Genomic DNA, 25,405 nt, shown 5'->3' with positions numbered 1-25,405 from the left:
AAAAATGGCCTTCTGTTCAATTGCTCTGTGCTATCAGTTTTTATGACAGGTTTCATATTAGAATATCACATTTTATTTCTGGGGAAAATATGAGACCTACAGCTGATATAAAATTTAACCAGCAGGCTTATTTCTTTTTGCTCCTATTTAATAATTAAATGTATTTATGTATCTCATATCTACAAAAAAATCTGATTTGCAAAGCACTGGTCATGTGGTAAAAATTCTAAGAACATACGCATGGCTCACAATGGCTTCCACATAGAAGGCAGATAGATACAATCTTTTTAAGTGTTTGATTTTTACCAGCAGAAATAGTGCAACTTTCACCATTTGCAGAAGAATAGACACGAAGAAAAAAAAAAGACATCAATGCCTGCATACCCACACAGAACACATACACTGAACATCCCAGCTACCTCATCCACATCGCTCTCTGTCCTCCCACCCTAACTGTGTGTTAAAGACGACACACGGCTAAAAACTTCAAATGCACAAATGCACGTTAAAACTCTCTCTTCTGAGTTTGGATTCTGAATTACAGAGACTCACAAAACAGAAGTGACTGTCAGAGTTAAGAGGTGTGTTTCTGACTTTTTCTTCTTTTATATCTCCTGACACTCTTCTCCCCATGGTTTTACTAATCCTTTGAAGTCTTTCACTTTTCTTTCCTTCTCACTCTGAATTCGCTCTTCTTGCCTCCCCTTCCCGAATGCTGGGATTGCACACCTGCACTACCACGCCTGGCTTTTTCCTTTTTGTATTTCACATGGAAGTCAAGATTGTTTAAAACCTACTATCAGAAAATTCTGTCATTTTAAAATATTGCCAAAGAGCTTTAGTTTTTAAAAATATATTCAATACAAATAATTAGCAATTTGTATGTAACAACATCTGTTCAAGAATCTGGGTGGGAATGATAGAATCAGGGGAAAGCATAAGCTGTATAAAAGAACTAAGCAGCCCGTGGCTACCCAGAGAGAGAAGTGGTTCAGTAATGTTATTTAATGCCAGAATACCCTGCTGCCCAAATAAAGACCTAGGATATATTAAGATTGTAAAACATTTTACAAAACCATGTTTTAATGTACACATATGCACATGCACATGTATGGGTACACCCATGTTTTCCCCCAAGAAGCACGTACTGGTAGGCAGTGTACCATGACAGGTAGTGCAGAGTGGCAGCATATCCATGAATGCCCAGCACATTCTGCCTTTGCCACTTTTAATGCTAGAACTTCACTCCTTGAAATCTCAGTTTTCTCATTTATAATTTATATATTTCTCAGTGTCCATTTATGACAATCTTTTTCAAGGTTTCAATAACACTGACAATTATATTTATCAAGCTCTTAGTGTGAAAGTAGGCAATCAATAAATGGAATTTGGGGTCCTGACAGGATGGCCCAGTGGGTAAAAGCACTTGCTGCCAAGCCTGACAACCTAAAGTTTGATCCCCAGGTTCCATATTGTAGAATGATTGAAATGATTCCCCCAAGTTGTCCTTTGACCTCTAAAGAGGGATTATGGGACAAGCACATGCGTGTGCACACACAGCATAATACATAAATGGAACTCTTCAATGAATTTAGTATGTATCAGAAGCAGACCCTTTCCTACAAAGGTTACTGGGCCTCTAACAATCTCTCTCCAAGGCAAAGCAAAATAGCACAGTGACAAATGAACACTGCAGTCAACTCTTATCAACAAATGAGATTTCTCTAACGACTCCAACCAGGCTACATAAGAGTAAGGCAGGCAGTTATTTCACACTTGTATCATGTGTGGCTCCCTTTCCCCCTTTGTCCTAAAGCAAAGTCTTGCTAGCTTTGGGGCCTTTAGATTCTGTCAGCAGACACATGATGGGAGCCCATGAAGAAGAGACCACTGGCGAGTTTCCCTGAGTGAAAACAGCAACACCCCTCCACCCCTTTCTGCTAGGTGCTGCAGTGCAAAGGTTCTCCAGGCCTGGAACTCATCAGAGCACATTTCAGACATCTACAGCACCCAAGCCGCCTTTCTGGCCCACAATTAAACTGCCTTAAAAACAGATGTTAAAACTGGTCTCTCATTTTCAAAACAATGACCCTGTAATTTGTAATGCAACACGTACTCTGTACAATTTGCTTCAGAAAATGTTTGTCAGTCTTTAGAAGCAAAGAGCTTTTACTTCCCATGTATATTCCCCAGTGCAGGTTTTTCCTAGGACAATTCAGAACACAGAGTTCCTCGACCGTTTGCTTTTCTGGCCTTAAGCTTTACTCATATTTAAGTAGAACTAGAACTCAGCAACCTGAAAATGAAAACATGGTTTAACCAATGGTGTCCAGTTTAGCAACTCAGTAGCCCCTGAGCATGTGTGTGTGATGCACGAATCGTCTTCCTACACATTTCTGCACTAAGCTCCTTCACTATGGCATGCATATTTTACAGATGTGCTACCTCAAAGGTACCATTTCAACTACAGCAGAAGCCAGCCAGCTTCCTGAAAACTACTGCCCTTGAACTTGAGCAGAATCATGGACTAGTGTGTGTTCCACTCACATGGACATGCCTTGCCACTGTTCACCTAGTTCATCAATAAATTGTGTTAAATGTGTACTATGTGTAAGTCACAAGTAAACTGAGTGGAAGAAAAGGTATGTTAATCAACTTTTCCTGTTCTTTGTCATACACTCTTACACTAAGAAAACCAGTCTTGTTTTTTTTTTTTTTTTTTTTTTTTGGTTTTTTTGAGACAGGGTTTCTCTGTGTAGCTTTGCGCCTTTTCCTGGGACTCACTTGGTAGTCCAGGCTGGCCTCGAACTCACAGAGATCCGCCTGGCTCTGCCTCCCGAGTGCTGGGATTAAAGGCGTGCGCCACCACCGCCCGGCTAAGAAAACCAGTCTTAGTTAGCTTAACAGCACTATTAAGTTTAATCTGTAAAGACAATGTATGAATATTTGTATCTTCAGGATACAGCACTGTTTCTGGCTCAGAACAGGGCTCAAAATGTGAATCACATGAATCAAAATGAATTTTTAAGTCAATTTCACTGAAAGGAAAAAGGAGAAAGGGAACAGAGTTTAAAAAAACAAATTTTAAGAGAATAGAGAATTTTAAATAACACCACAGCCACATCTCCAGCAGTTAACAGGGCTCTACTGGTACCGTAATCTCTGACTTAGGCTGACTTATCATATTCTCAGCTTACAGGAACATTCAGACTCCAGAGTCATCTCTAAGCTTGAGTCTATCATTATAAACGTTATCACTCTGAAAACCTGGGTTTGGTCATCGTTCTATTAACAGTGTAGACTAAAGTAAATGAAATGCAACTTTTAATCACACTACCTGTTTTCATAGGTAGATAGATCAATGTTGGTATTAAACTGCACAGACAGCTTGTTACATGTATTTCTGGATGAAATAGTGCAGTTTGCCAATTCAGAGTGTGAACGTCTGCCTGATTCAGATAGTCATTTACCGTCAGTAAAGTGAGGTCAGCTGTGGTTCTAAGGCAGGTATACAAGTAAATCTTTAATACACATACATATCTACAGAACACACACAAAAGGACACAGTATTCTGGCTTTCACAACCTTTGACATCAGGACTGTGCATATGAGTTAGGACCTATTTAAGCTGACTTGCATGCGCTGCAGAAACACTTGAGAATTCCTTTAGAAATGTGACACACAAATGGAAATTCAGGTGCACACAAAGAAATTCCAACTGCTAAAGTTAGCTTATTTATGCTTTTTAAAAAATGGATATGATAACTCAGTAAAACATAGTATTTTTAAAATCACAGTACATATTTAAAGTAGTAATTTTATTTTAAAATATATATTAGAAATATATATGAATTATGAACTAATTAAGCTTAAAGAGAAACGAATTTTAGGTGATAAGACAGAAATCTGTGAGGGGATACAAAATTCCTCTAAGGGCCAAGTGAACGATGTGATTTGAAAATTGCTGCTTATTGTAATGGGAATCCTCAAGAATGAAATGAGTATGATTTCAAATGGCTTTTCTAGCCACACCTTGAGCATTCTTTTCCCAGTGAACTGGAATTCACTTCCTCACACCAACTAAAAATGCAAAGTATAAATGAAGTGTGTGCAACACGCTCACACCTAACAAACCTGTTGAAAACGCTGGGGGTGGGGCTGTGATCCCGCTCCCTCTCCCTCTCTCGGGTGCGCTCTCTCTCTCTGTCCCGGTCTCTGTCTCTCTCTCGGTCTCGGTCTCTTTCTCGGTCTCGGTCTCGGTCTTTCTCTCTCCGTGCATAATAGTCCCACTGCTTGGTGGTGTCCACGAGGCTAGGCCACGAGGGAGCGGAGCTGGTGAGATGGGGGAAGGCCACTAAGGGAAAAGCACACGAAAATCAAAGGCTGTGGTGCTCAGTCTGACAGTCTTTACTCAGCACGAAACTTCCAATATCAAAAGCAGAAACCAAGACACTAGAACATCACTCAACTATTAAGAGAAAATGAAATACAAAAATCGTATTTTAAAGACTTAGGTGTAGCTCTCTTAGCATGCACAAAACAATAGGTTCAATACCCACGTCTACAAAAAAAAAGGCAAATCCATTTTAACAATAAAACAAAGTCATTTGTAAACAAACAACAAAAATAAAGCAAAACTTATTATCCAAGACAATGAAGGAAAATTATTTTAGAAAGGAGACCTAAAATGAAAATAGTTGAGCAAATAAACAAACTATATATCCCTTTTAAGAATAAAATAAGGAACCTCAATAAGTTACAAGAGAAAAACCAATAGATACTACCACCTCTGTACTGATTAAGAAGAGAGTTCACGTATTATTTACATATTATTAAATACACATAGGAAATTTCGAGAAACTACTCAAACTGGGAGCTGTATTCATAAAGAACAAACAATAACAATAAAGCACCATAGTCGATCCGGGAAGTCACAGAAGGGATGGAAATGGCAAGATCTCAAACAGCTCAATAGCCATATTAAAAACAACACTGATTTCACCAGTTACAAGACAGTGTGTTTTGATTTTACTTTTAAAAGTCTATATTCTAAGGGCTGGAGAGATGGCTTAGTGGTTAAGAGCACTGGCTGCTCTTCCAGAGGACATGGGTTCACTTCCCAGCACCCATATGGCAGCTCACAACTCTAACTCTAGTTACAAAATGCCCCCTTCTGGTATCCATGGGTACTGTATGCACATGGTGCATAGACATACATGTAAGCAAAGCATTCATATACATAAAAAAATCTTTTGTAAAAGTCTATATTCTAAAAACATACGGGAAAAGGATGGGGGAGGGGGCGCTTCACAAAGATGAAGGGATAGGAGCACTAGCTATTATTCCAGAGGACCCAAGTCTGATTCCCAGCAACTGCATAGCAGCTCCCAACCATCTTAACTCCAGTTCCTGGGGATCTGACCCTTCTGGTTTCCATGGGCACCAAGGATGCTCATGTTGGTGAACAGACAGACATGCAGGCAAACCACCCAAACTCACAAAATAAAATAAAATTGTATAATTTTTTTTAAAGAAGAGAAATTGGGCCTATTATAAAGTTTTAGGTCATAAGGAGCATGTTCTCTAGGATTGTGGGTCATACATTCCTCTTTTATTCACTTCTGTTCTTGCCATCAAGCTAATGGTTTTGTTTCATTACACAATTCACACAAGGCTTAAAGTCATGGGTTTGTCTAAGTTATGGATGGGAACCTCTTCAAATCAAATCAGAAAAGTTATGTTGTGTTGCTTGGGGGTATGAAGATGAATTATAAATTCTGAAGTAAACAAAGGGGAAACAGAATCGCCCAGAAGCTGGCTGTACTTGTTGTCTTTAGTGTAAAGCTTCATTTCGCTGGGATAGGGAAAACTTCTTAGCCGCCTTTACTCATTTTTACCATTGGCTAATTAAAGGCTTGTCCCTGGGAGGAGAGCCGGGGGCGGAAGAAAGTGTGCATTGCTTCCTTACACTAGAAATATACACCTACCACCCTGAGAAAAAGCTAAGTTCTTAATTCACAGTTTTAAAAAAGTTCTACCAGGCTGGGGCACTAGTCTCAAGAATGACTTTTTCAGATGTGGGCTAGTCACTGTGTTCCACCTGTATTGAAGCAAACATCTAGGGACAGAGTGACAGAAAGCGTCCTACGTCATCAAAGCACTCAATGAGCAGTGCTTATCGAATGCTCACATACTGTCAGTATCGTGCTAAGCTTGAATTCCAGCTTGTTTCCATGAGGAAAAGACTTAGCTATTTTAACTCATCTAAGGTTACCTAAGACAAGCTGACCCCAAGACCCCAATACAGGTAACCACAGAGCCTGTTTCAACAATCACTTCCTACTGCTTCAGGGGTAGAGAAGAGGGAGGGAGCTTGTAACTTGCTGGAGATGGCGGTGATTATAAAAGAGCAGGGCAAGGTGCTTCAAGGTAATCCCATGGCCTTAGGAGAATGCCTTACCTTCAGTTTAATGACTGAAGACCAACAAAGGGTTTATGAGTAGAGAGAGCAAAGCAAGATTCCTACAATGTGACCAGAAGAAGAGCATGGCCATACACTACCTTTGGGGGACTGAAAAGCAAACGTAACTAACACAATTTGGGTTTGACACAGCCTGTAACAGCTTGTTAAAGGTATTCAGAAGCATATCCCCAGGATATAGATTCTACCCCCAAAATGCCTTTGAAATCCATTAAAATTTCCACCTTCAGTGGAGGAAACAGGATATCCACCATAATGCCCGCCTCTGGATTACTCCCATAGGAGAGATCACAACATGCTGCTCAGAAACAACACTTGTCAGGATGATGCTGAGGTAAAGGCAACAAAGAAGCGGCATAGCTAAGAAAAAGCTTTCTGTCCTCTTGCATTTGTCCACAGGCTGGAAATCAAATCCCCAAAAGCTCAGGTTACCTCTTGCTCTCTTTATTAGGAAGAATGAAAACTGATCACTGGACTTTCAGCTTGGAGACCCACCACCAGCTCCTTTCTTTATTAATGACTTTATTTCATTATTCTTTTAGCAGTAGGGACTGAACCCAGGCCCTCAGACATGCTGGTCAAGCATTCATCATGGAATCACAGCCTGAACCATTTATTCTGTCAGTTCGTTAGTTAGTGGGTGAACCCTAAATAAGGGTTACTTACAGGAGCATGGATGGGTGGTTATTTATAGGCACAATGGCTATGAAATGCCACAGAAGAAAATGCCCCTCCCTCCCTGAGCAACTATTAACTGGCTGCATACATATCCTTAGGAACGGTGGGGCCTCTTGGGCCCAGTCATTACAGTCATTAAAGTTGCTGTGAGTTTATGGACAAGTGCAATGGCCATGGCATACTTGGGAAACATATACTGCTTTACCACATTCCACCCTATCTCCTTCGATGCTACAAGGGTGATACAGATGTTCATTTAGAGATAGACACTGACGGCCCTTTGCAGTCTCTCATTTATTGTCTTTGTTACAGATGCCATATAAGCCAGACTCTTCTAAGCCTCTGTGTCTTTGGTGTCACACAAGTGATACAAGATAATAAGCATACTTTTCTCTTCCTATCTGTCTCTGGGAGGGTGTTTCACCTAACAACTGTGTACAGCTTTGTTTGTCCCACTCATCTACATGCTCAACACCTTCTACTTGTTCCCCAAGTGCAAGAAGGCCTAACACTATTCTAGCCTTTCTCCACACCTTGAAGTCCATACTAGCCTCACAATAACTAAGCAGAAGGGGGCATTATCAAATGTAGATAGAGCACTTTACAACTCTGCATAAAATTAACAGAAGCCTCATAGCTCTGTGGCAAATATTCATACTCCATAACACTGCACAGAGGTACACTTGATTTTACTAAGCTTCAAAAAATGCTTTTTGGTTTTTTTTTTTTTTTTTAAATAAATTGAAAGTTTGTAGCTATCTTACATGATGGAGCAACCCAGGTACCAACCAACAGCAAAGTCCTAACTCTCTTCAATTCTATGAAAGCTGGGCAAGGTAAGAAAGTTACAAAAATAAATTCCAAGACAACAGAAGCTGGATTGTAATGCTAAAGAATTGGCCTCAACCAAGTTCAGTGCTAGGTACAGACAGAGAAACTGCAGCAAGCTATCTAGAGGCTGAGAGAGTCAATGGAGGCTGGCTGCACTAACCAAAAGATTTTCAGTAAAGAGCAGATTCTCTTAGAAGAACATGCCATTTAGAGCTTTTACAGCTAAAGACAAATCAAAGTCTGGCTGCCAAGTTACAGCAGCCCGTGACTTTAAGTTGAAGTTAATGTCAATTTACCATTCATGAAGTTCTAGTGCTCTTCCAGTGCTCTGTAAATGCAATAAGACCTGCATCGAGGCACACTGTTCACAACTTGGCTCACTAATTATTTTAAGCCCACCACCAAAACCTACTACTTAGAAAAAAGGTTCTTTTCAAAATACTTCTGCTCATTGATGATGCATCCAGTCACTCAAGAGCACGGATGGCAATGTGGGGTGGAATTCATGTTGTTTTCATGTCTGCACACTAAATTCATTCTGCAATCTGTGCTCAAGAGTATCTCTGTATTAGTTTCCTAAGGCTATTGCTGGCATACTGCTTCCTCTGATATAACCAGAAAAAGTAAATCAAAATCTTCTGGTTCTGGATGCCATTAATATTCAGGATTTAGAAGAGAAGTAAAAAAACTGACATCAACATAACCCAGCAAGAAAGAGGAGGGATTCAGGACTTCTGTGGGGCAAGTACCTGCAGAGGAATATGGAAAGAGAACCGAGGAGGAACTTGAAATGGTCTCTGCTGAGGAGCAGAGAGTAGCTGACTGAGACAGAATGTATTCTAGTGAACACTAGAGAAGTATCAACAGAGTGGACAGCACATAACCTTGGTTCCTGAAGTAGTGGCACTCTATGAGAGGACCGATTCCATCAGCCCTCCTCCTCTGGGGAAAGTACCATCAAACAGCATCACACTGCTCAGGGAAACCCTTCATAAAAGATGCAATATACAGTAACCTTCACTGCAATGTTAAGATATTGCCACAGTGACTCTGTCAGTAGCCACCACCCTGACTGGGACACCCTCCACAAGCAAAAAGATTGTAACTCACGAAGGGCTCAAGTGATCACTAGCATTTTTTAGCAACAATTTTTTTTTTTTTTTAAATTAAGGGTATATGCTTCTTGAAGCATGATAGTGCACATTTATAGAGCTTAACATAAAATGCTTTACACAATGCGTTTTACCATGTTTGCTTTATTGTGCTGGTCTGGAAGCCAAACTTGCTCTATCTCCAAAATAAGTCTATACTGTTGAGTGTGGCACAAGCTCTCTGGGGTCTAGCCTGACCACACTTTCAGTTCATAAGCCTCCCGTTTCTTTCCTCTTACCCCATTCCTCTGTACAGCATGCAAGTTGTTACCAACCTTTCCCTCAGTTCTCAAGACAAGTCCTTTTCTGTCTGGTCACCTGCCTATCTCCTTACTGACCAATGAATATGATAAGGATAACCATTATAACTCACCACATCCTTAAGTTAGTACGATGTATAGCTTTTAAAAAATAAATAAATAAAGGAAGGAAGGTATACCCTTGGTGTGGATAATGTTGCTACAAATAAAAAGTTGAGGGGGCGGGCGGGGATACACATGACTTCCCAAAAACTAAGTCAGTGAAAGGAAAAAAAAAAGGTTGGTTGGATACCATAACTCATAAACAATGAGGCTGAGACAAATCCTCAATCATTTCATGAAAAATTTCAGTAAAAGCTGAACTACCTATACCTGTTGTGCCACTATTTTTTAAGCATCAATTGATAAAGTATATTCTCTTAAGTAATCTGGCATATATACTGACTTAACTCTTTCAACTGTTATTTCTTACTTACTCTGTAAAGATGTCATTTTAACCCATGAAAACATGTTTCTGTTTCTTTACCACTACATACTTTATCGATTCACAGTGGTTCTGGGTGGCGAATAACTTACCATTGCCATATGGAAAAGCTCGTGCAGAACGGCTGTCGTAACCAGAGGAATGGCCACTGTGGAGGAAAGAAGTATCTTTATGTCTGATGCAAATAAGTACTAATCTTAATAGTTCAGTACAAATGAAAAGATAGCAATGCAACAAAATTTAACTTTTAAACAATTTGTTACAGGGTCTTGCTGTTTTTTAATATAACAACATAGACTTTTTCGCCTCAAAAACACTAGTATAGTTACTTGCTGGTACTACTTAGTATGACTCATACAATCAATTTTAGCTTTTTCAGTAAGATACAGGGAAATTTTGACATCAACAGAAGGAGGTGTAAAACTTAATAAATTGGTTTTAATGCCTATGAGTTGGTTTGTAGTAGAGTATTATTTTAGGGTGTGTTACTTTTGTTTATGTTGCATTTGTTTAACTCTGTGAAGCTGTGTTACACTGCCGGTCTAAAACACCTGATGGACTAATAACTGAATGGCCAATAGCGAGGCAGGAGAAAAGACAGGCGGGGCTGGTAGGCAGAGAGAATATATAGAAGGAGAAATTTAGGAGGAGAAAGGAGAAGAGCAAGAGAAGGAGGAGGACTCCAGGGGCCAGCCACCCAGCTACACAGCAAGCCATGGAGAAAGAGTAAGATTTGCAGAAGAAAGAGAACGGGAAAAGCCCAGAGGCAAAAGATAGATGGCATAATTTAAGTTAAAGCTGGCTAGAAACTAAGCCAAGCTAAGGCCAGGCATTCATAATTAAGAATAAGTCTCTGTGTGTGATTTACTTGGGAGCTGGGTGGCAGGCCCCCAAAAAAGAGACAAAAACAAACAACAGCACTGGTTATAAATCAATTGATAGTACTTTAAATAGACATTCTGATTAAGAAACAAGTTTGTGTTCAAGGAGAACTTGAGAAAACCAAATCCTTAGTTCCCACAATTCTCTTTTTGGAGCAGCACTTTGACACTACAGGGATGAGTTGATGCCACCCTGTAAAAGGAGCCCAATGGTCCTCTGCTTTTACATAATTTGACTCTTGGTTTTTAGAGCATCTCCACTCAAGAATGAAGTAATGGAAAGCTCCTGTTTACTAGTGAGTTCCGCTTTCCAGGAACCGTAAGCTAGCAACACAGATTTGAAATCCTAAGGTTGTTTAAACACATACTACTACCATCGGGGAATAGTCTTCAATAGAGAAGACTAAGAAAATTAAATACAAGCCATGAGAAAATAAGGCCACTGCCATGGAGGGCAGATCTGGTCCTCCGTGTGGAAGTGGAGATGCATTGGGGTAGCAGGAAGAAAACAGCATTTCTTTTTTATTATGGTACAGGAACAGTAGTTCATTTCTCTTTCCAATAGATACAAACTCACTATCAATGATTGCTAACACAATAGTTTTATTTCTTAAAGACTTTCTTTGCCCTGTTTTGATATTAGGCTACAGTTCCATAAAAGTACTTAATAGAGATTAAACTTATGAATTAACAGGCAGGTGCTACTTCTTTAGCAAAGACACATGTGTAAGGTTCTATTGCGAGGCTGTCAATGATCAGAACTCCAGAGCATCCGCACTGCTTTACCTTTCGATTGTTGGTATGAGAGATGGAGGTGGAGCGCCTGGGGGAGGGGGGAAACCTGAAACAGCCAACATAAGATAAGATAATTAACAGGACGCACATGGAATGTCAAGAGTGAAACACAGTTGCTGAGCATCACTACTATTTTCTGGGGACACAAACGTGCTTCTCTACATCATTATGAACAGGAAAAAATAGAGCTGAAACTTATAAACAGTGTTTTAGAGCAATAACGTTAATTAACAGTCTGGTCTAACACACAGAGCACAAGTGGTCAGGACACCCGGTCTTATTTTCAGCACCACACATAGCCCATTTTGTGCGTATAAGGAAGTTAGTCTGAATGCCTTACCTTTTCCACATAAAAAAGTAGTTTTGCCATCAGATTATGTTTTGAAGAAACACAAATAAAACAGCATTTACGTCATTTAAAAATAGCCTGAGTTTCAGGTTTATAGAAATTTCTTTAAAGTGTATAATTTATAAGTAAAATTTAACCAGTAAATATATGTTCATAGCAAGAACATCTGCCATGAAATGTTTTAAGTAATACAACCCCAATGAACTACTTTACAAAGCAAGGCACATAATGGAATTTTTGAATTGGTCTTGAGACAACTAATTTGCCCTTTGTATTATGAGGTCAGTACTCAGTCACTTGCATGGCTAAATGAAGTCCCACAGAACAGCACGGCTAAAGGGACCTCAGCACTAGTCTCCTCTATACTTCCAAAGCCAGAATGTCACAGTGTCACAGGAAAGACTTCAGAGGTCCACAACTTCTGATACCTATTTCCCCCCAGGTTTTAACAACCTCCACTATCAGGAAATGCACCAAGTTCAACAGTTTCAATTCCCTGCCCTCTGGATCACAGCCTGCCGGAGACAAGTCCACTGCTGTACCCCACTGTCTTCTACTTACTAGCAACTTTCCACTACGGAGGCTTTCCAGTATTCTCTGGGACATGAATCCCAGCTCTCTCATTCAATCTCTAGCCCTGCTTCACACTGCTTCCCCTTCACCGTGCCTGTCACTCTGTCCAGTTTTAGCATCTGTAACTCTTCTACTAACATCAAAGCAGGCCCAGCGTTAGCAGTTACCACGAGGTCAAGTCCACGTCCTACAGGACACCGTTTCACAGCCATACTGTCTCAGACTGGCCCTGGCCAGCCTGTCTCAGCCACACCCACACACAGTCAGTGACTGGATCCCTAGGTAAGTATGTACACTAACCTTTGCAATCTAAACTCCACTTGCTGCTCACCCAGGTTATCTGGAATTGAGATCCTCTCTTCTCAGGAGCATCCCTAGAAATTTTCTTCATACTCCTTGGTTTTTACACTGACCTCAGTAAATATTATTTCTACTGGGTTCACCATTACACAATAAAAAGAAGTCATTGACAAAAATGTAAAAAAAAAAAAAAAAAAAAAACACTGGGCCACATGAACACTCCTACTGACTACACCATCACAATGCCCAATTAATTACCACTCTAAGAACAAGTACATGATTAGTTACTAAGTCATACAATTGCTGTGTAGTTCAGAACATATTTTCTCATGACAAATGAATTATGACAGTGGGTAAACAATCAGAAGCCATGATAAAGTCAAGATAAATTACTTTTCTTTTCTCTTTGAGTCACTTTTACACACAACAAAAATTATTGGTCTAAAAGGTTTTCAAACAGTGATTTTACTTTATATCTACTGTCTTCCTCACAAATTGAGAAGGTGAGAATATCTATTTCTATAGAAACGGGCAAGACAGGTTTAAGAAACCGAAATGTCTTAAAACTGGAATGAAGCAAAGGCAGAGCTGAAAATAGGACCTTGACACCCCAGTGGCCTAGTGCACACTCTAACCGCATCAACACCGTCCCTCCTGTAACTATAAACTTGAAATTTCATGTTCATTAACAATGATGGAGAAAACATGAAAAAAGTTTTACCTGGAGGTGGTACAGTTATTGGAATACCTAAAAAACAAGTGATGAAATTTAATATAGTAACTGGATTTCAGAAGCTGGTATGTTTTTATGCCATCACCAACACAAACTTTGCAATCAACCCCTGCCTCAGCACCCTGGCTTAGCACTCAAGAAAAGCGCTCTGGTTTCTTGCAGGACAACGATTCAAGTACAGCATCCAACTTCTCTGATGAAAAACCAGTCTACCAACTTCATAACAAGATTGCCCACTAGCTAGAATCACAAATGAAGTTAAAAGGCACATCACTTAAAAAGCACACTTGTGATACACAAATATCAAACTCCATAATATTGAAAAACTCACTAAATTTGGTCATCAGAAACTGATTTTGTTGGCTTAACACTTGAATGTAAATACTGCAGGTAGGGAACGCTTATACAGCTATCATTCACTTCTATAAAGGCCAGTGTGGGCTACTCAAGGATGAAGACTGTTTTACTGCTGATGCCAGGAGTCAACAGTCAATACTCTTTGATTGTAGAAGTGGAAAAGAAGGCTTAGGAGACTTACATATGGACACATGCATACCCCCACACCCACACACCATAGTAACATAAACAGATAATTGCCTTCTACACTGTTGGCAATCTAACATTTGAGTGTCTCGATTCTTTGTAAACGTCATAGCCTTTAGGAAATAAACTGTGCAGTACATTCTAAATTTACATTGGCAAAATGTCCCTGTTAAGTACCAAGCAACTAAAATTAAATCCTAATTTTAAACTTAAGAAATATAAGAAAGCCAAAATATGACATGCAAGCTGGAACTACTTTTATTTGAAGAAAAATAATGGTCTCAAAGTAAGAAAACAGGGAAAAATTCAAACAACTTTTTCATTAAAAGTTTTATATTATAAATATATTCAATTGCTCAAACAGTTTATTAAATCTTATCTTTAAAACTATCAAAATTAGCTCAAAGGAGGGGGAACAAATTAACTTGCTAACTACATGCAAGTGAACAGAAGCACTTTCAGATGTTTTCGTGACCATGGAAAGCTGCTGCTGGTTGACTGTAAAATGTTCTGATGGACATGTTTTACTGGAAGAAGGCTGTCATGAATAAGGGCTTACAACAAGCCAGGTGGTGGTGGTACACGCCTTTACTCCCAGCACTCGGGAGGGAGAGGGAGGTGGACCTCTGTGAGTCTGAGGCCAGCCTGGTCTACAGAGTGAGATCCAGGACAGTCAGAGCTACACAGTGAAACCCCATTTCAAAAAAAACTAAAAAAAGACCTTACGACAGTATATGTCCTTAAAACACAGACTCAAGTACCCAATCTAACCCCATGAAATAAAAGGTTATAAAAGCAGTGAGAGTGAAAAAGTATGTAAGACAGTCATAGTGTTCCCAACCTACCAACCCAACCCACAGGCAATCCTATTTTCATCTATCCCAAGGTTTTAGCTTGGTGCCTCTCGGATCACTGAAGTTTAAGGACCTAGCAGATGCACCAAGAAACCCCAAATGGGGGAAGGAAGGTAGGCAGGAACAGTACTGTTTTTATATATACTGCTACTTAATATTCTTTACAATGGTACGGATATTTAAAACACTACTGAACTTCACTATCTGACTTTGTTTCACCTTTAATGATGAATTTTTTTAATGTGTAAGACTACTGCTAGATCAGTTCCCACCCTGTGATACTTTCATTCTAGTAATATTATCTAAGTGTGTTTATTTAGTATTTATATAGTAATATTGTCTAAAGTGTGTACTTTAGCTACACTTACTAAAATGAGAATTTGTGCAAAAATGACACAATTACTAGTCGGGGCCTTCAAAACTTAGTCCTCTAAAGTATTTAAACTGTGAAAACAAATACAGAAGGCATAATTCCTCTAAAAGCAGGACAATGACTGTGTTGGTTAGTTTTATGTCAAATTGATACAAGCTGGTGTCATTTGGGGATAGGGGCTGTCAACTGAGAAAATGCCTCCCTATGACTAGTCTACAGGCAAGTCTGTCCAACGTTTTCTTAAAGACTGACGGATGTGGGAGGAGCCAGCCCTGAACAGGGTCCTGAGTTGTCTAAGAAAGCAAGGCGAGCAAACCGGGAGGAAGAAGCCAGCAGGCAGCAAGACTTCGGCTTCAGTTCCTGCCGCCTTGTTCCTGCCCTGACTCCTCTGATGACAGACTGTGTTGTGGAAGAGTAAGCAAGGAAAACCTTCCCTCTCCAAGTTGGTCACAGTATTTTATCCCAGCATTAGAAATCCTACCTAAAACCATTATTATGTGCCTTTAATTTTAACCGTACTATCGTAATACCACAGAAATGATTTTTAAAAATCAGCTGGCACTAAGAGCAGAGTAAAAGAAAATACATGTTATATACGCTTGTCTTTCCACTGGGTACCTACACAACAGAAGGCTTGCGCAATAGAAGGGATCTTCCAGTGAGACCTTTATTTTATGTAAGAATCTACTTCAGTGTAAGCACTTGGTTATAGAAAGGACTATAAAGTTAATGAAAAATAGAACCAATTCCTTGACAACTCCCAGAAACATTTTCAAACAATAACTAAGGAAGTTTAGTAAGTGATATAATAGAAAACCACATTTTCACTTAAAAATCTCCAGTATTTAATGTTTTATTAAAGAAACAAAACAAAATAATGTAAGGGATGGAAAATTCATTCCAAAAATCCCCTTTTCTTCCCTGGACAACTCCCTTAGACTTAAACATACAAATCAAGTGCTTTGCTTCTGTTACGTGTGTGTGTGTGTGTGTATTTGCATATGTATGTATGTATGTATGTATGTATGCATGCATGTTTTGTTTTGCTTTGAGACAAGGTCTCCCTATATAGCCCTGACTATCCTGAAACTCTCTAGGTAAATAATCTGGCCTTTAACTCATAGCTATCTACCTGCAGCTACTGCCAGAGTGCTGGGATTTAAGGCCTGTGCCACCATCTCTGGCCTTACATTATTATTATTTATCTGCAAAATGTAAAACGATGATTTGCCTGGAAAGCCTTCCCTAATGGTAATATACTAAGAGCTTCAGCAAAGTAATTATCCATTCACATTCAAGCACTTTCCTACCATCAGAATCACCTGGAGTTTGTGAGCACAGACTGCTGGGACATTCTAGAGTTTCTCATTCAAAATGTTTAATGTAATATAAAAACATATCTGCATTCCCAAGAAATCCTCAGGAAATGAAGTCGTTAGCCTGGGACCACTCTCTGAGAACACTGGATTATAACCCACACTTCTAATCTTAACTTTAAGAGACTCAGTAATACAGTTGAAAAGTACAATCAACTTTAAATTTTATGAAACAAAGGCATTTTTTTCACTAGTAAAGCACAATGACAATATATACTACTGTTAGATACTCAGCAGGGGTGGGGGGATTGAATAGAGATAGACACACAGAGAGAATGTTTAGCTTTTCCAGTATGTTATGATTATTCCTAAATGTAAATGGGGGTGGCGCATGCCTTTAATCCCAGCACTTGGAAGGGATCTTTGTGAGTTTGAGGCCAGCCTGGTCTGAGTTCCAGGACAACCAGGGCTACACAGTGAAACTTGGGGGGTGGGGGGACAGTGAGGGGGCTAAAAATCTCACCTGAGGAATTGAGGCAAAAAAAACAGAAAGGCAGTATTCCTGCTAAATATTTAAAAAAAAAAAAAAAAAAAAAAAAAAAAAAAAACCCAACGAAGTGACCCATGCCAGGAATTCCCAAAAAATACTCTGAAGACACATAAAAAAAAGCAAACAACCCCCCCCCCAAATTATCTTTAAATAAACTCATTTTCATCAGTGATTTGTAGAACTATGTCAGAAGCTGCCTAGCATGGTTCTACAAATCACTGATGAAAATTCCTTCATCTTGGTACAGATGCCTTTGCATACTTGTGGTATTTGAATCCTCCTCTAAGTGAGCAGGACATCACAGTTATTATATGACACATACAACACAAAGCCAGCAAAGACGGTAAGGCCCCATGACTAGGCTACTCCATAACTAGGCTACTCTGCTGGCACTCTTTCAATTGCCCCTCAGATGGCGGGGAGAAGGAAGCCAGTGGAACTCAAGCCCATGTGGCCCACAACCCAGCAAAAGAAGAAAAGGGTGCTAGACAGAGGACTTCTTGCAGGGCTGCTCTTTGGGCTTGGCTTCTAGCACTCACACGGTTACTCACCAGCATCTGTAATTCCCTTTCTAAGGGATCTGACACTATTCTGATCTCAACAGGTACTAAGTATGCATGTGGCATACATGCAATTAAAACCCTCATACATGTAAAATAAAAATAAATTAAAAAGAAAAAAGCTGATTTTTATCAAAGTGAGTGAGCTTAGAGACTAAGCCTTCCTCCATGAAATCCCCAGAAATGACTGTGAAGTCTGAAAGTTTCAAGTGGAGAACTTAAGCTACTCCTAGATTCCTAACCCAGACAACAACAATATGCTTCTTCAGCTACTACATTCTACATAATTTGTATTGTAGTAACAGAAACACAATACATACCTACCGATCTTTTCTCTAGTAAGTTCAAAACAAAGGGGAAAAAGGGCAGAATTACATGAATTCTACTTCCTGTTTCTCACTAACTTCCAAATCCCATAAGTACTATAATGTAGGGCTAGAAAAGCCCGACCTCAGCCCTGTTTCTACTGTAAGCCAAAGTCAGAAGCTTGTATGAAGACAAAGTCAAATGCGTATAATTTTTTAAAAAAAGATATCATTGAACAGAAATGCTTTACAAATCAAGCACATGAACATACAGACAGACATACACAGAACACTGCAGAATACCATCAACTACCAGTTTTCAAGTTGCATAAGAAGAAAGTCATTGTGAATGTATTAAAATGCTATGATCACAAAATTTAAATCAACCGAGTTACCAGCATATTTCCTATCTAAAAAGCTAGTAAAAGAGCACAAGGTTTTATATTTTTTAATATCACTCAATCATCAAATTTATAAAAATTTAATTCCTACAGAAAATAAAATTCCATCTCCAAGTAAAACATATTCGATAGAAATGCCAATGTTTTAGAGAAAACTTATAGTTGATTTTATCAGCTCTTACATACTATACTCAAAGTTACTGGAAAACAGCCAACAAAAGGCAGATATTAAAACTACCCTTCAGCCCTACAAACTGCAGCGCCAATAGTGCACTGAATGTAATAATTCAGTCTGAGGATTTGGCTTATTCCATACAAACTTGCACAAAAACCCTGGGTTTGATCCCAGATCTCCACAAACTGGGCATGGTTACAAATGCTGTAAACCCTGTAGCGCAATGGAGGAGACAAGAAAAACAGAAGTTTAAGGCCATCCCTTGTTACACAGACCATATCTTAAAACAACCAAACAATTTAGTGTGGGGCTCCTACCTGTAATCTTAACATCTGGGTAGGCTGAGGCAGGAGGACTGCTCTAAGTCTGAGGCTAGCATGGACTAAATAGAGAACTGCTTTTCTTTAAGCCCTGGTAGGTGGCTTGCTACGGAAGTATTCTGACCTGAGATTCCAGCCACGTAAACGTGGAGGATAAAGGTGTGTGCCCGCAACCCAAATGCCGCAGGCGGGCAGGAGCAGAGCACACAGGCAGAGAGAGTCCAGGGGCTTAGTGGCCAGTCTAACGGAGTGGTCAAGCTCCAGGATCAGTAAGAGGTGAGAGAGCCCATCTCAGAGAACTAGGCAGAGCAGCAGAGAAAGACACCTGAAGGGGATTCTCACTTCCACAGCAGCACACCACACGCAGGCAAGTGCACATCCACCCCCTACACAGAACATAACATCAAAGCAAATTAACATTTAAAAGTCTAAATTAAAAGCTTCCCCTAAAACTAGTTCATCATCATCGAATTCAAAATAAGCCCAACTACAATGGACAAATAGGATCACTCCTCTATACGCTAATCTCAGGAAAAGCAAATTCAGAGACAGGAAGTACAACAGAGATGACCAACACTGGGAATGGATAGAGTCACTCTTGATAAGGAGAAAACACATGGTGGGGATGATGGCAAGGTTTCAGGTACAGTGACAAAACAAAATAACTAAGTCACACATGGTTAAAATAATGAACAGAAACATTTGACAACAATAACTGACAAACAAAAGAAGCTAGCCTGTAACACCAATCCTACTAATTTACAGTATTTTTTTCTAGTTTTCAAATGATTTCAAAACTGATGCAGTCAGTTAAATATAAGAGAATGCAAGCCCAGCAGACAGTGAAACCTTAGTTGAATGGATTAAAGAATATCTAATTCTGCTCTTCACAAGCTTCCTGACCTCTGCATTCAGAAGTATCTATGCACTTCACACCAAAGGGAAAGAACAATTCTAAGATGGCTCTTGTGTATGTGCACAGTCCTGTGACACAGCCTTCTTAGCAGTTACAGACCCACTTCAACTTGGTAAGTAAAGAAACCAGACCAGAAAACTGCCTGGCATTATGCTGCTATTTTCAAATTAATCGCTTAAATTTTAAAACCTCCCTTGTATCCAGTTCAGTGTCATTCTAAAACAAACTGAGTTTACAGATGGACTGTACTCAAAACAGTACCTTACGAAGGAAGCATTCAATATATTAGATACTGGCTTAGTGGTTCCACTATTACTTGGAAAAGCACAGACTACTACTACTGTGTTCCTGAAGCAATTTCACAGAACAGAATTGTCTGATTCATTAGACAGTGAACAGATTTTTGACTACAGAAGCCATGACTAATTGCTCGTTCTTTTCAAGTTACTCCTACTACAGTGGTTCTAGTAGGTACTTTAGCATTCCCAGGAGTCTCTTCCATCTTCAACTGAAGCAGCCTCCTCTACTCTTCATTCTGTGACGGTCAAAAATACCCTATCCCGCTGTGTTCCTGAGGAGGTTCACGCATGTCTGCAGAGGGATGCCCAAGGGAAAGAGGAAACAATACACCTCCTCCTGTCAACTACTGCACGCTATCTCGGGAGGGAGCTGCTTCTGTCAGCTTCTATCTTTTTGAAAAGTGTTTAGATGTTATGTGTATGTGTGCCACACGCAGTGCCCCTGGAGGTCAGAAGAGAGCATCAAAACATTTGGAACTGGAGTCACAGATAGATGTGAGCTACCATGTAGGTGCTAGAAACCGAAGACAGGTCTTTTTCAAGAGCAGCAAGCATTTAGTGGCTGAGCCATCTCTCAAGACCTATCAGCTCATAATTTTAAGAAATATTTCAGAATATTCACATGATGAGTCATATTTATAAACTTCCAGTGATGACCACAAATTTTAACTTCCAAACCAGGGCATATAGACAAATTTAGTTACGCTGTGATAAAAGCTGTGAGGTAGGCCAGGTGGTGGTGGTGGTGGTGGTGGTGGTGGTGGTGGCGGCGGCGGCGGCAGCAGCAGCAGCGCACATCTTTAGTCCCAGCACTTGGGAGGCAGAGGCAGGCAGATCTCTCTGAGTTCAAGGCCAGCCTGGTCTTATAAGTTAGGTCTGTTCCAAGCAAATCTAGACATGTAGTCATTAATCTTTATTAAAAAAAAAAAAAAGACTTTATTTATTTATTTATCATGTATACAGTGTTCTGTCTGCCATGTTTGCCTGCACACCAGAAGAGGGCACCAGATCTCATTATGGATGGTTGTGAGCCACCATGTAGGTGCCGGGAATTGAACTCAGGACCTCTGGAAGAGCAGTCAATGCTCTTAACCTTTGAGCCATCTCTCCAGCCCCATCATTTTATTTTCTTAACAAGAAAAAAACTATTAACATCCAAAAATATGGACATATCATTACTATATCTGTCTCATATTTAGAGAAAATTTTATGAAAAGTTAACATTAAAATAAATTTAAAGAAAGTCTCAAAGGGTTTCCTCCTTTATGTTTAAAAAGGGGGGGTGGGTGTATAAGAAAAACATAGTACCTTTCAAGAGGCAATATCCAAAGAGACCCTACCCTACATGGCTTTCTTTTACAAGGTGCATATGATTCTACAGTGGTGAAATTCCAGCGGTTACAGCACAGCAGAGTGTGCTCGTGGATCTACGGCAAACAGCACCTGAAAACAGAGCTCTTGTTTCACCGGTATGTACCTACACATCCACTCAGTTCAGCTTGTGTAAGGCTGAGTGAATGTACCACCTGGCAATCGGAAAGTCACCTCTGGTGCTATAAAAACATAAATACATGGCTAATTAGTTCTATCAGCTAACATACTCAGGGAATGCCAAGTATACACAAAACTAGCACTGTGGGAGACACAGATGGACACGTCGTGTATTCCTGGCAATAGCGCACACAACAATAAAAATAGGAATAATTCAGATGGTCTCAACTAACAATTTAGTGAATGTATAACTCCAGCTAGCAAACATGCCATGTTACACACTACTTAAATATGGCTAAAAAGCAGGAAGCTGAGCATTAAGTATATAATTAGACTAGCCTATGGGAAATATATTACAATGTCACAGATAACCTGAACATTATTCAAAGACTTGTTAGCTTTAAAAGATGATCTTTTTTTTTTTCATTTTATTTATTTTGTATGTGGGAGGGGGTGGTGGAGGTAGGGAGTCAAGTAGAGGTCAAGAGGTCAGTCCTCTCCTTTCACATGTGGATCACGAGAATCAAATTCAGGTCATCTGGCTTGGTAATAAGTGCCCCCACCTAGTGAGCCATCGGTCCACCTAAGACTTATTGTTATTATAAACAAGGGTAAGGTTAAAGAAATGTGTTTTGAATATTATTTTAAAGTGTGGTGCATCTCTTCATACATCTTTTGTTAACAATGCAAAGATGTGTTACATTTGTTTGACTAAATAAAATTAACCTGCAAGCAGGACGCTGAGTCAGCAAGTAGCTGACAGGAAGTGTTAGGAGGAACCACTTGTGGCAAGGGCTTGTAAGTGGGGCTGAGGGAAGAACACTAGGTTTTCTGGAAGACACCAGAAGGGAGAAGGTTAGCACTTGCTCTTCAGCCTCTCTGAGCAAGGAGAATTCCACCTTAACCTTTGAATCCCGAGTTCTTTAAGAGGGATAGGGACTTAGGTAAGTTCCCTTAGTAGCTTTGAAAGAGTCGGTGCCTGAGGGAACAGCATCCCCTCAGACTGCGGCCCCTGTGGCCTAATCATAGCTGCGGAGTTGCAACCTCTGATTAGGACAGTCACTGCTTAAAAGGCAGCCAGTTATCAAGAAAAACAACAGAAATGAGTGTGATGTTGCCATTTGATAAAGTGAAAATCTTCCACATACTGCCCTTGCCAATCTATGAGCAATATCCTGGTATTTTATAACAGCACAGTATTTTTCACTATTTCATACCTTTTCCCTTCTGCTTTCATTGGCAAACTCATTTTAAATATACACTGCTTTATTAGTAAATAAGAACTTTTTATGTTTCATTTTCTTGGTCACTTGCAAAAACATGCATGCATCTGGAGAACATTATACTAGGCAAATCAAAACAGATACAAGGTGTCAAACACTAAATGAACTCACATGTGAAATCTAACAGACAAACTCAGAGAAATGCAGAGTAGAACGGAAGTTACCAGAAGCTAGGATGGGAGTTGGAAATAGGAAATGTTGTTCACTAGGGTACAAAGCTTCAGTCTTACACATTTACTGTACAGCAGTGACTACAGTTAATTACAACTGTTTATTTCAAAATAGCTAAAAGAATAGGATTTGAGGCTAGAAAGATGACTCAGCTGTTAAGAGGACATATTGCTCTTCTAAAGGATCTAAAATCAGTTCCCAGTACCCACATCAGGCAGTTCACAACAGCATGTAACTCCAGCTGCAAAGGGATCTGTACCTGTGGCCTCTGTGGACATCTGAACATATACACAGACACACACAAACATATACACATTTTAACTCAAAATCTTTAAGATAGATTTTAAGTAGTTTTATCATAAAATATGTTGAGTATGTGAAATAAGATATGTTAGTAAGCTTAAAATCATTCCATAGTATAAATATATAAATCAAAACACATTGTGCCTCATAAACAAATATATTTGTTGATTAAAAATAATTTTTTAAGATTTTTAAATTTTCAAAAAGAACTTTAGTACTTTACTCAAAATTTCATTATTTTTGCACCTTAACACTCTTTTTTTCTTCAGAGAATAAGGGCTTTATTTAGGAACCACACTGTATCATCATTATGAGTCACCTTTTATCTAGCTAATTCTCAACAAAGACTTAAGATTCACAAGTCTAGTCTATGGTGGACTTGGCAATGGTCTGTGCTCTGTTTGTTTAGAAACACTATCTTGGAGGGAACATTAGTCCTACAGCATTTCAAAACCTCTGCTCCAAGATAACAGATTTTTCTAAAGAGCATTTCTCATAGTATTTTCTAATCGTAGTTCAGAGCTGAAGGACAGTGAAGGACTGTGGGGTGTGAAGGACACAGGTGCAGAGAGAGGAGCTGACATTGCAGGTCAAGGGTAAGCACCGGGGAAGAGGTAGGTGGCTCTGGACTGAGCACAACAGGCACCTTAGAGAGGGCAGCTCACTCAGCATGCCTATCAAGAACAGAGTGGTTTTACCAGGAGAAGGCAAATCCTAATGCATGTTTCCTTAGACTTAACTAGGGCCTGAAGCTAACGTTTGCCATCTACTATTGGCATTCTCCACTGCCAACAGAATGTCACTGAGATCTCAATCCACCTGCCAGTGTCATAAAGAGCTGGTGACGGCGAGAAGCACTGAAAACTGACTGAAAAAGAGAAGAGTCCACTGGGTGAGCTGTGGAGACTGCTTGCAGACTTTTTCCTGTATTACTAAGGTTCTGGGTTTCTAACTATCAAAAGTAGTTAAAAACATGATAAAACTGATTTTCTGTCTTGCTTAAAGAAATAAACATTAAACACAAGACTCAGTGGTCATCTCCTAAATGGAAACCATCACACAAAAGACTTACCACTAAACTGATTCCAATCTCACAAAATACTATTTTTTGGACCTATTTATTTCTAAAAGTCACTTTAGAACCTTTTTCAATACAAGTCAACATACAGTTTAATATTTGGTAAGGATTTCTCCACACACTAAGAGCAACTTCAGTTTGTACTTATTATTATACTTCAAGGTCAATATTATTATCTGTTTATTCTTTTCTACTTTAAAATAGTATCTCTACTATGCTGAAATAACAAGATACAATAATAAATAGTAAATAGAATAAATAACAAGATTCAGTGTGAATCTACTGAAGATAAAATGTTACTTTTAATGTAGTATAATCAATCAAAGTAGGATTTCCAAATATATATTTTCACTTCAGCCCAAAGGAAAGGAACCCTAGTTAATCGAAGGCCTTTCCCCACGTCTTACCTGGAGGTGGGATCAGAGGTGGGGCAGTGCTGACAGTGGGAGGAGGTGGAAGAAATGGAGGAGGTGGAAGGTGAGTAGGAGGAGCCCCTGGCGGGAAAAATGGAGGTGGTTTGCTGAAATTGTTGTCTACTTCAGTAGCAGATCTGTCAGAAAGGACCTAAAATTAAAGCATAATTAATTAGAAAGATAAATCAATGTTCTGAAAGTTGAATCTTAGTAAGTTCACTTTATCCACTCTAAAAAGTGAAATAACGGGTGGCTTTAATGCTCACACTAGCGGAGGAGCAACGTTTCTATGTGATGTAGGCTTGTGTGTACACATGTGAGTACATGTTCACACACCTCCTTTTTAAAATGTTCATACTCAAAGCCCAGTTCAGAGAACTAGACTACCAATTCTTTTTCAATTAAGAACTAATCAAAGCATTTCAAGTTATAAACAAACACTTTGTAAACACAATACAGCAAGTGCCACAATTTAACCTCAGGCAAAGTTCAAGTACTGGAGTGAGTTAGACCAATGATCAATATAGATCTTGCCCTA

General features: G+C 39.4%; 1 protein-coding gene across 11 annotated transcripts in view; it reads right to left on the bottom strand.

Moving 5' to 3' along the window:
• The window catches only part of Fip1l1 (factor interacting with PAPOLA and CPSF1), a 64,429-nt gene that overhangs the window by 1,277 nt on the left and 37,747 nt on the right, over positions 1–25,405 (bottom strand). For 4 of the 11 annotated variants that reach the window (XM_059276013.1, XM_059276017.1, XM_059276015.1 and 1 more), the window contains 5 exons: positions 24,862–25,018; positions 13,505–13,531; positions 11,553–11,607; positions 9,978–10,033; positions 4,135–4,354 (listed from right to left, as the gene is read on the bottom strand). In XM_059276013.1, coding sequence (XP_059131996.1) covers positions 4,135–4,354; positions 9,978–10,033; positions 11,553–11,607; positions 13,505–13,531; positions 24,862–25,018 — 515 coding nt within the window. The remainder of the gene's footprint in view (positions 1–4,134; positions 4,355–9,977; positions 10,034–11,552; positions 11,608–13,504; positions 13,532–24,861; positions 25,019–25,405) is intronic. The other 7 variants (XM_059276014.1, XM_059276018.1, XM_059276016.1 and 4 more) reach the window with 3 other exon arrangements.

This window comes from Peromyscus eremicus, chromosome 10 (assembly GCF_949786415.1).
Source record: "Peromyscus eremicus chromosome 10, PerEre_H2_v1, whole genome shotgun sequence".
NCBI classification, from domain to species: Eukaryota; Metazoa; Chordata; class Mammalia; order Rodentia; family Cricetidae; genus Peromyscus; species Peromyscus eremicus.
Note: the sequence above shows the minus strand (reverse complement) of the source record. Positions and strands in the feature narration are given on the sequence as shown.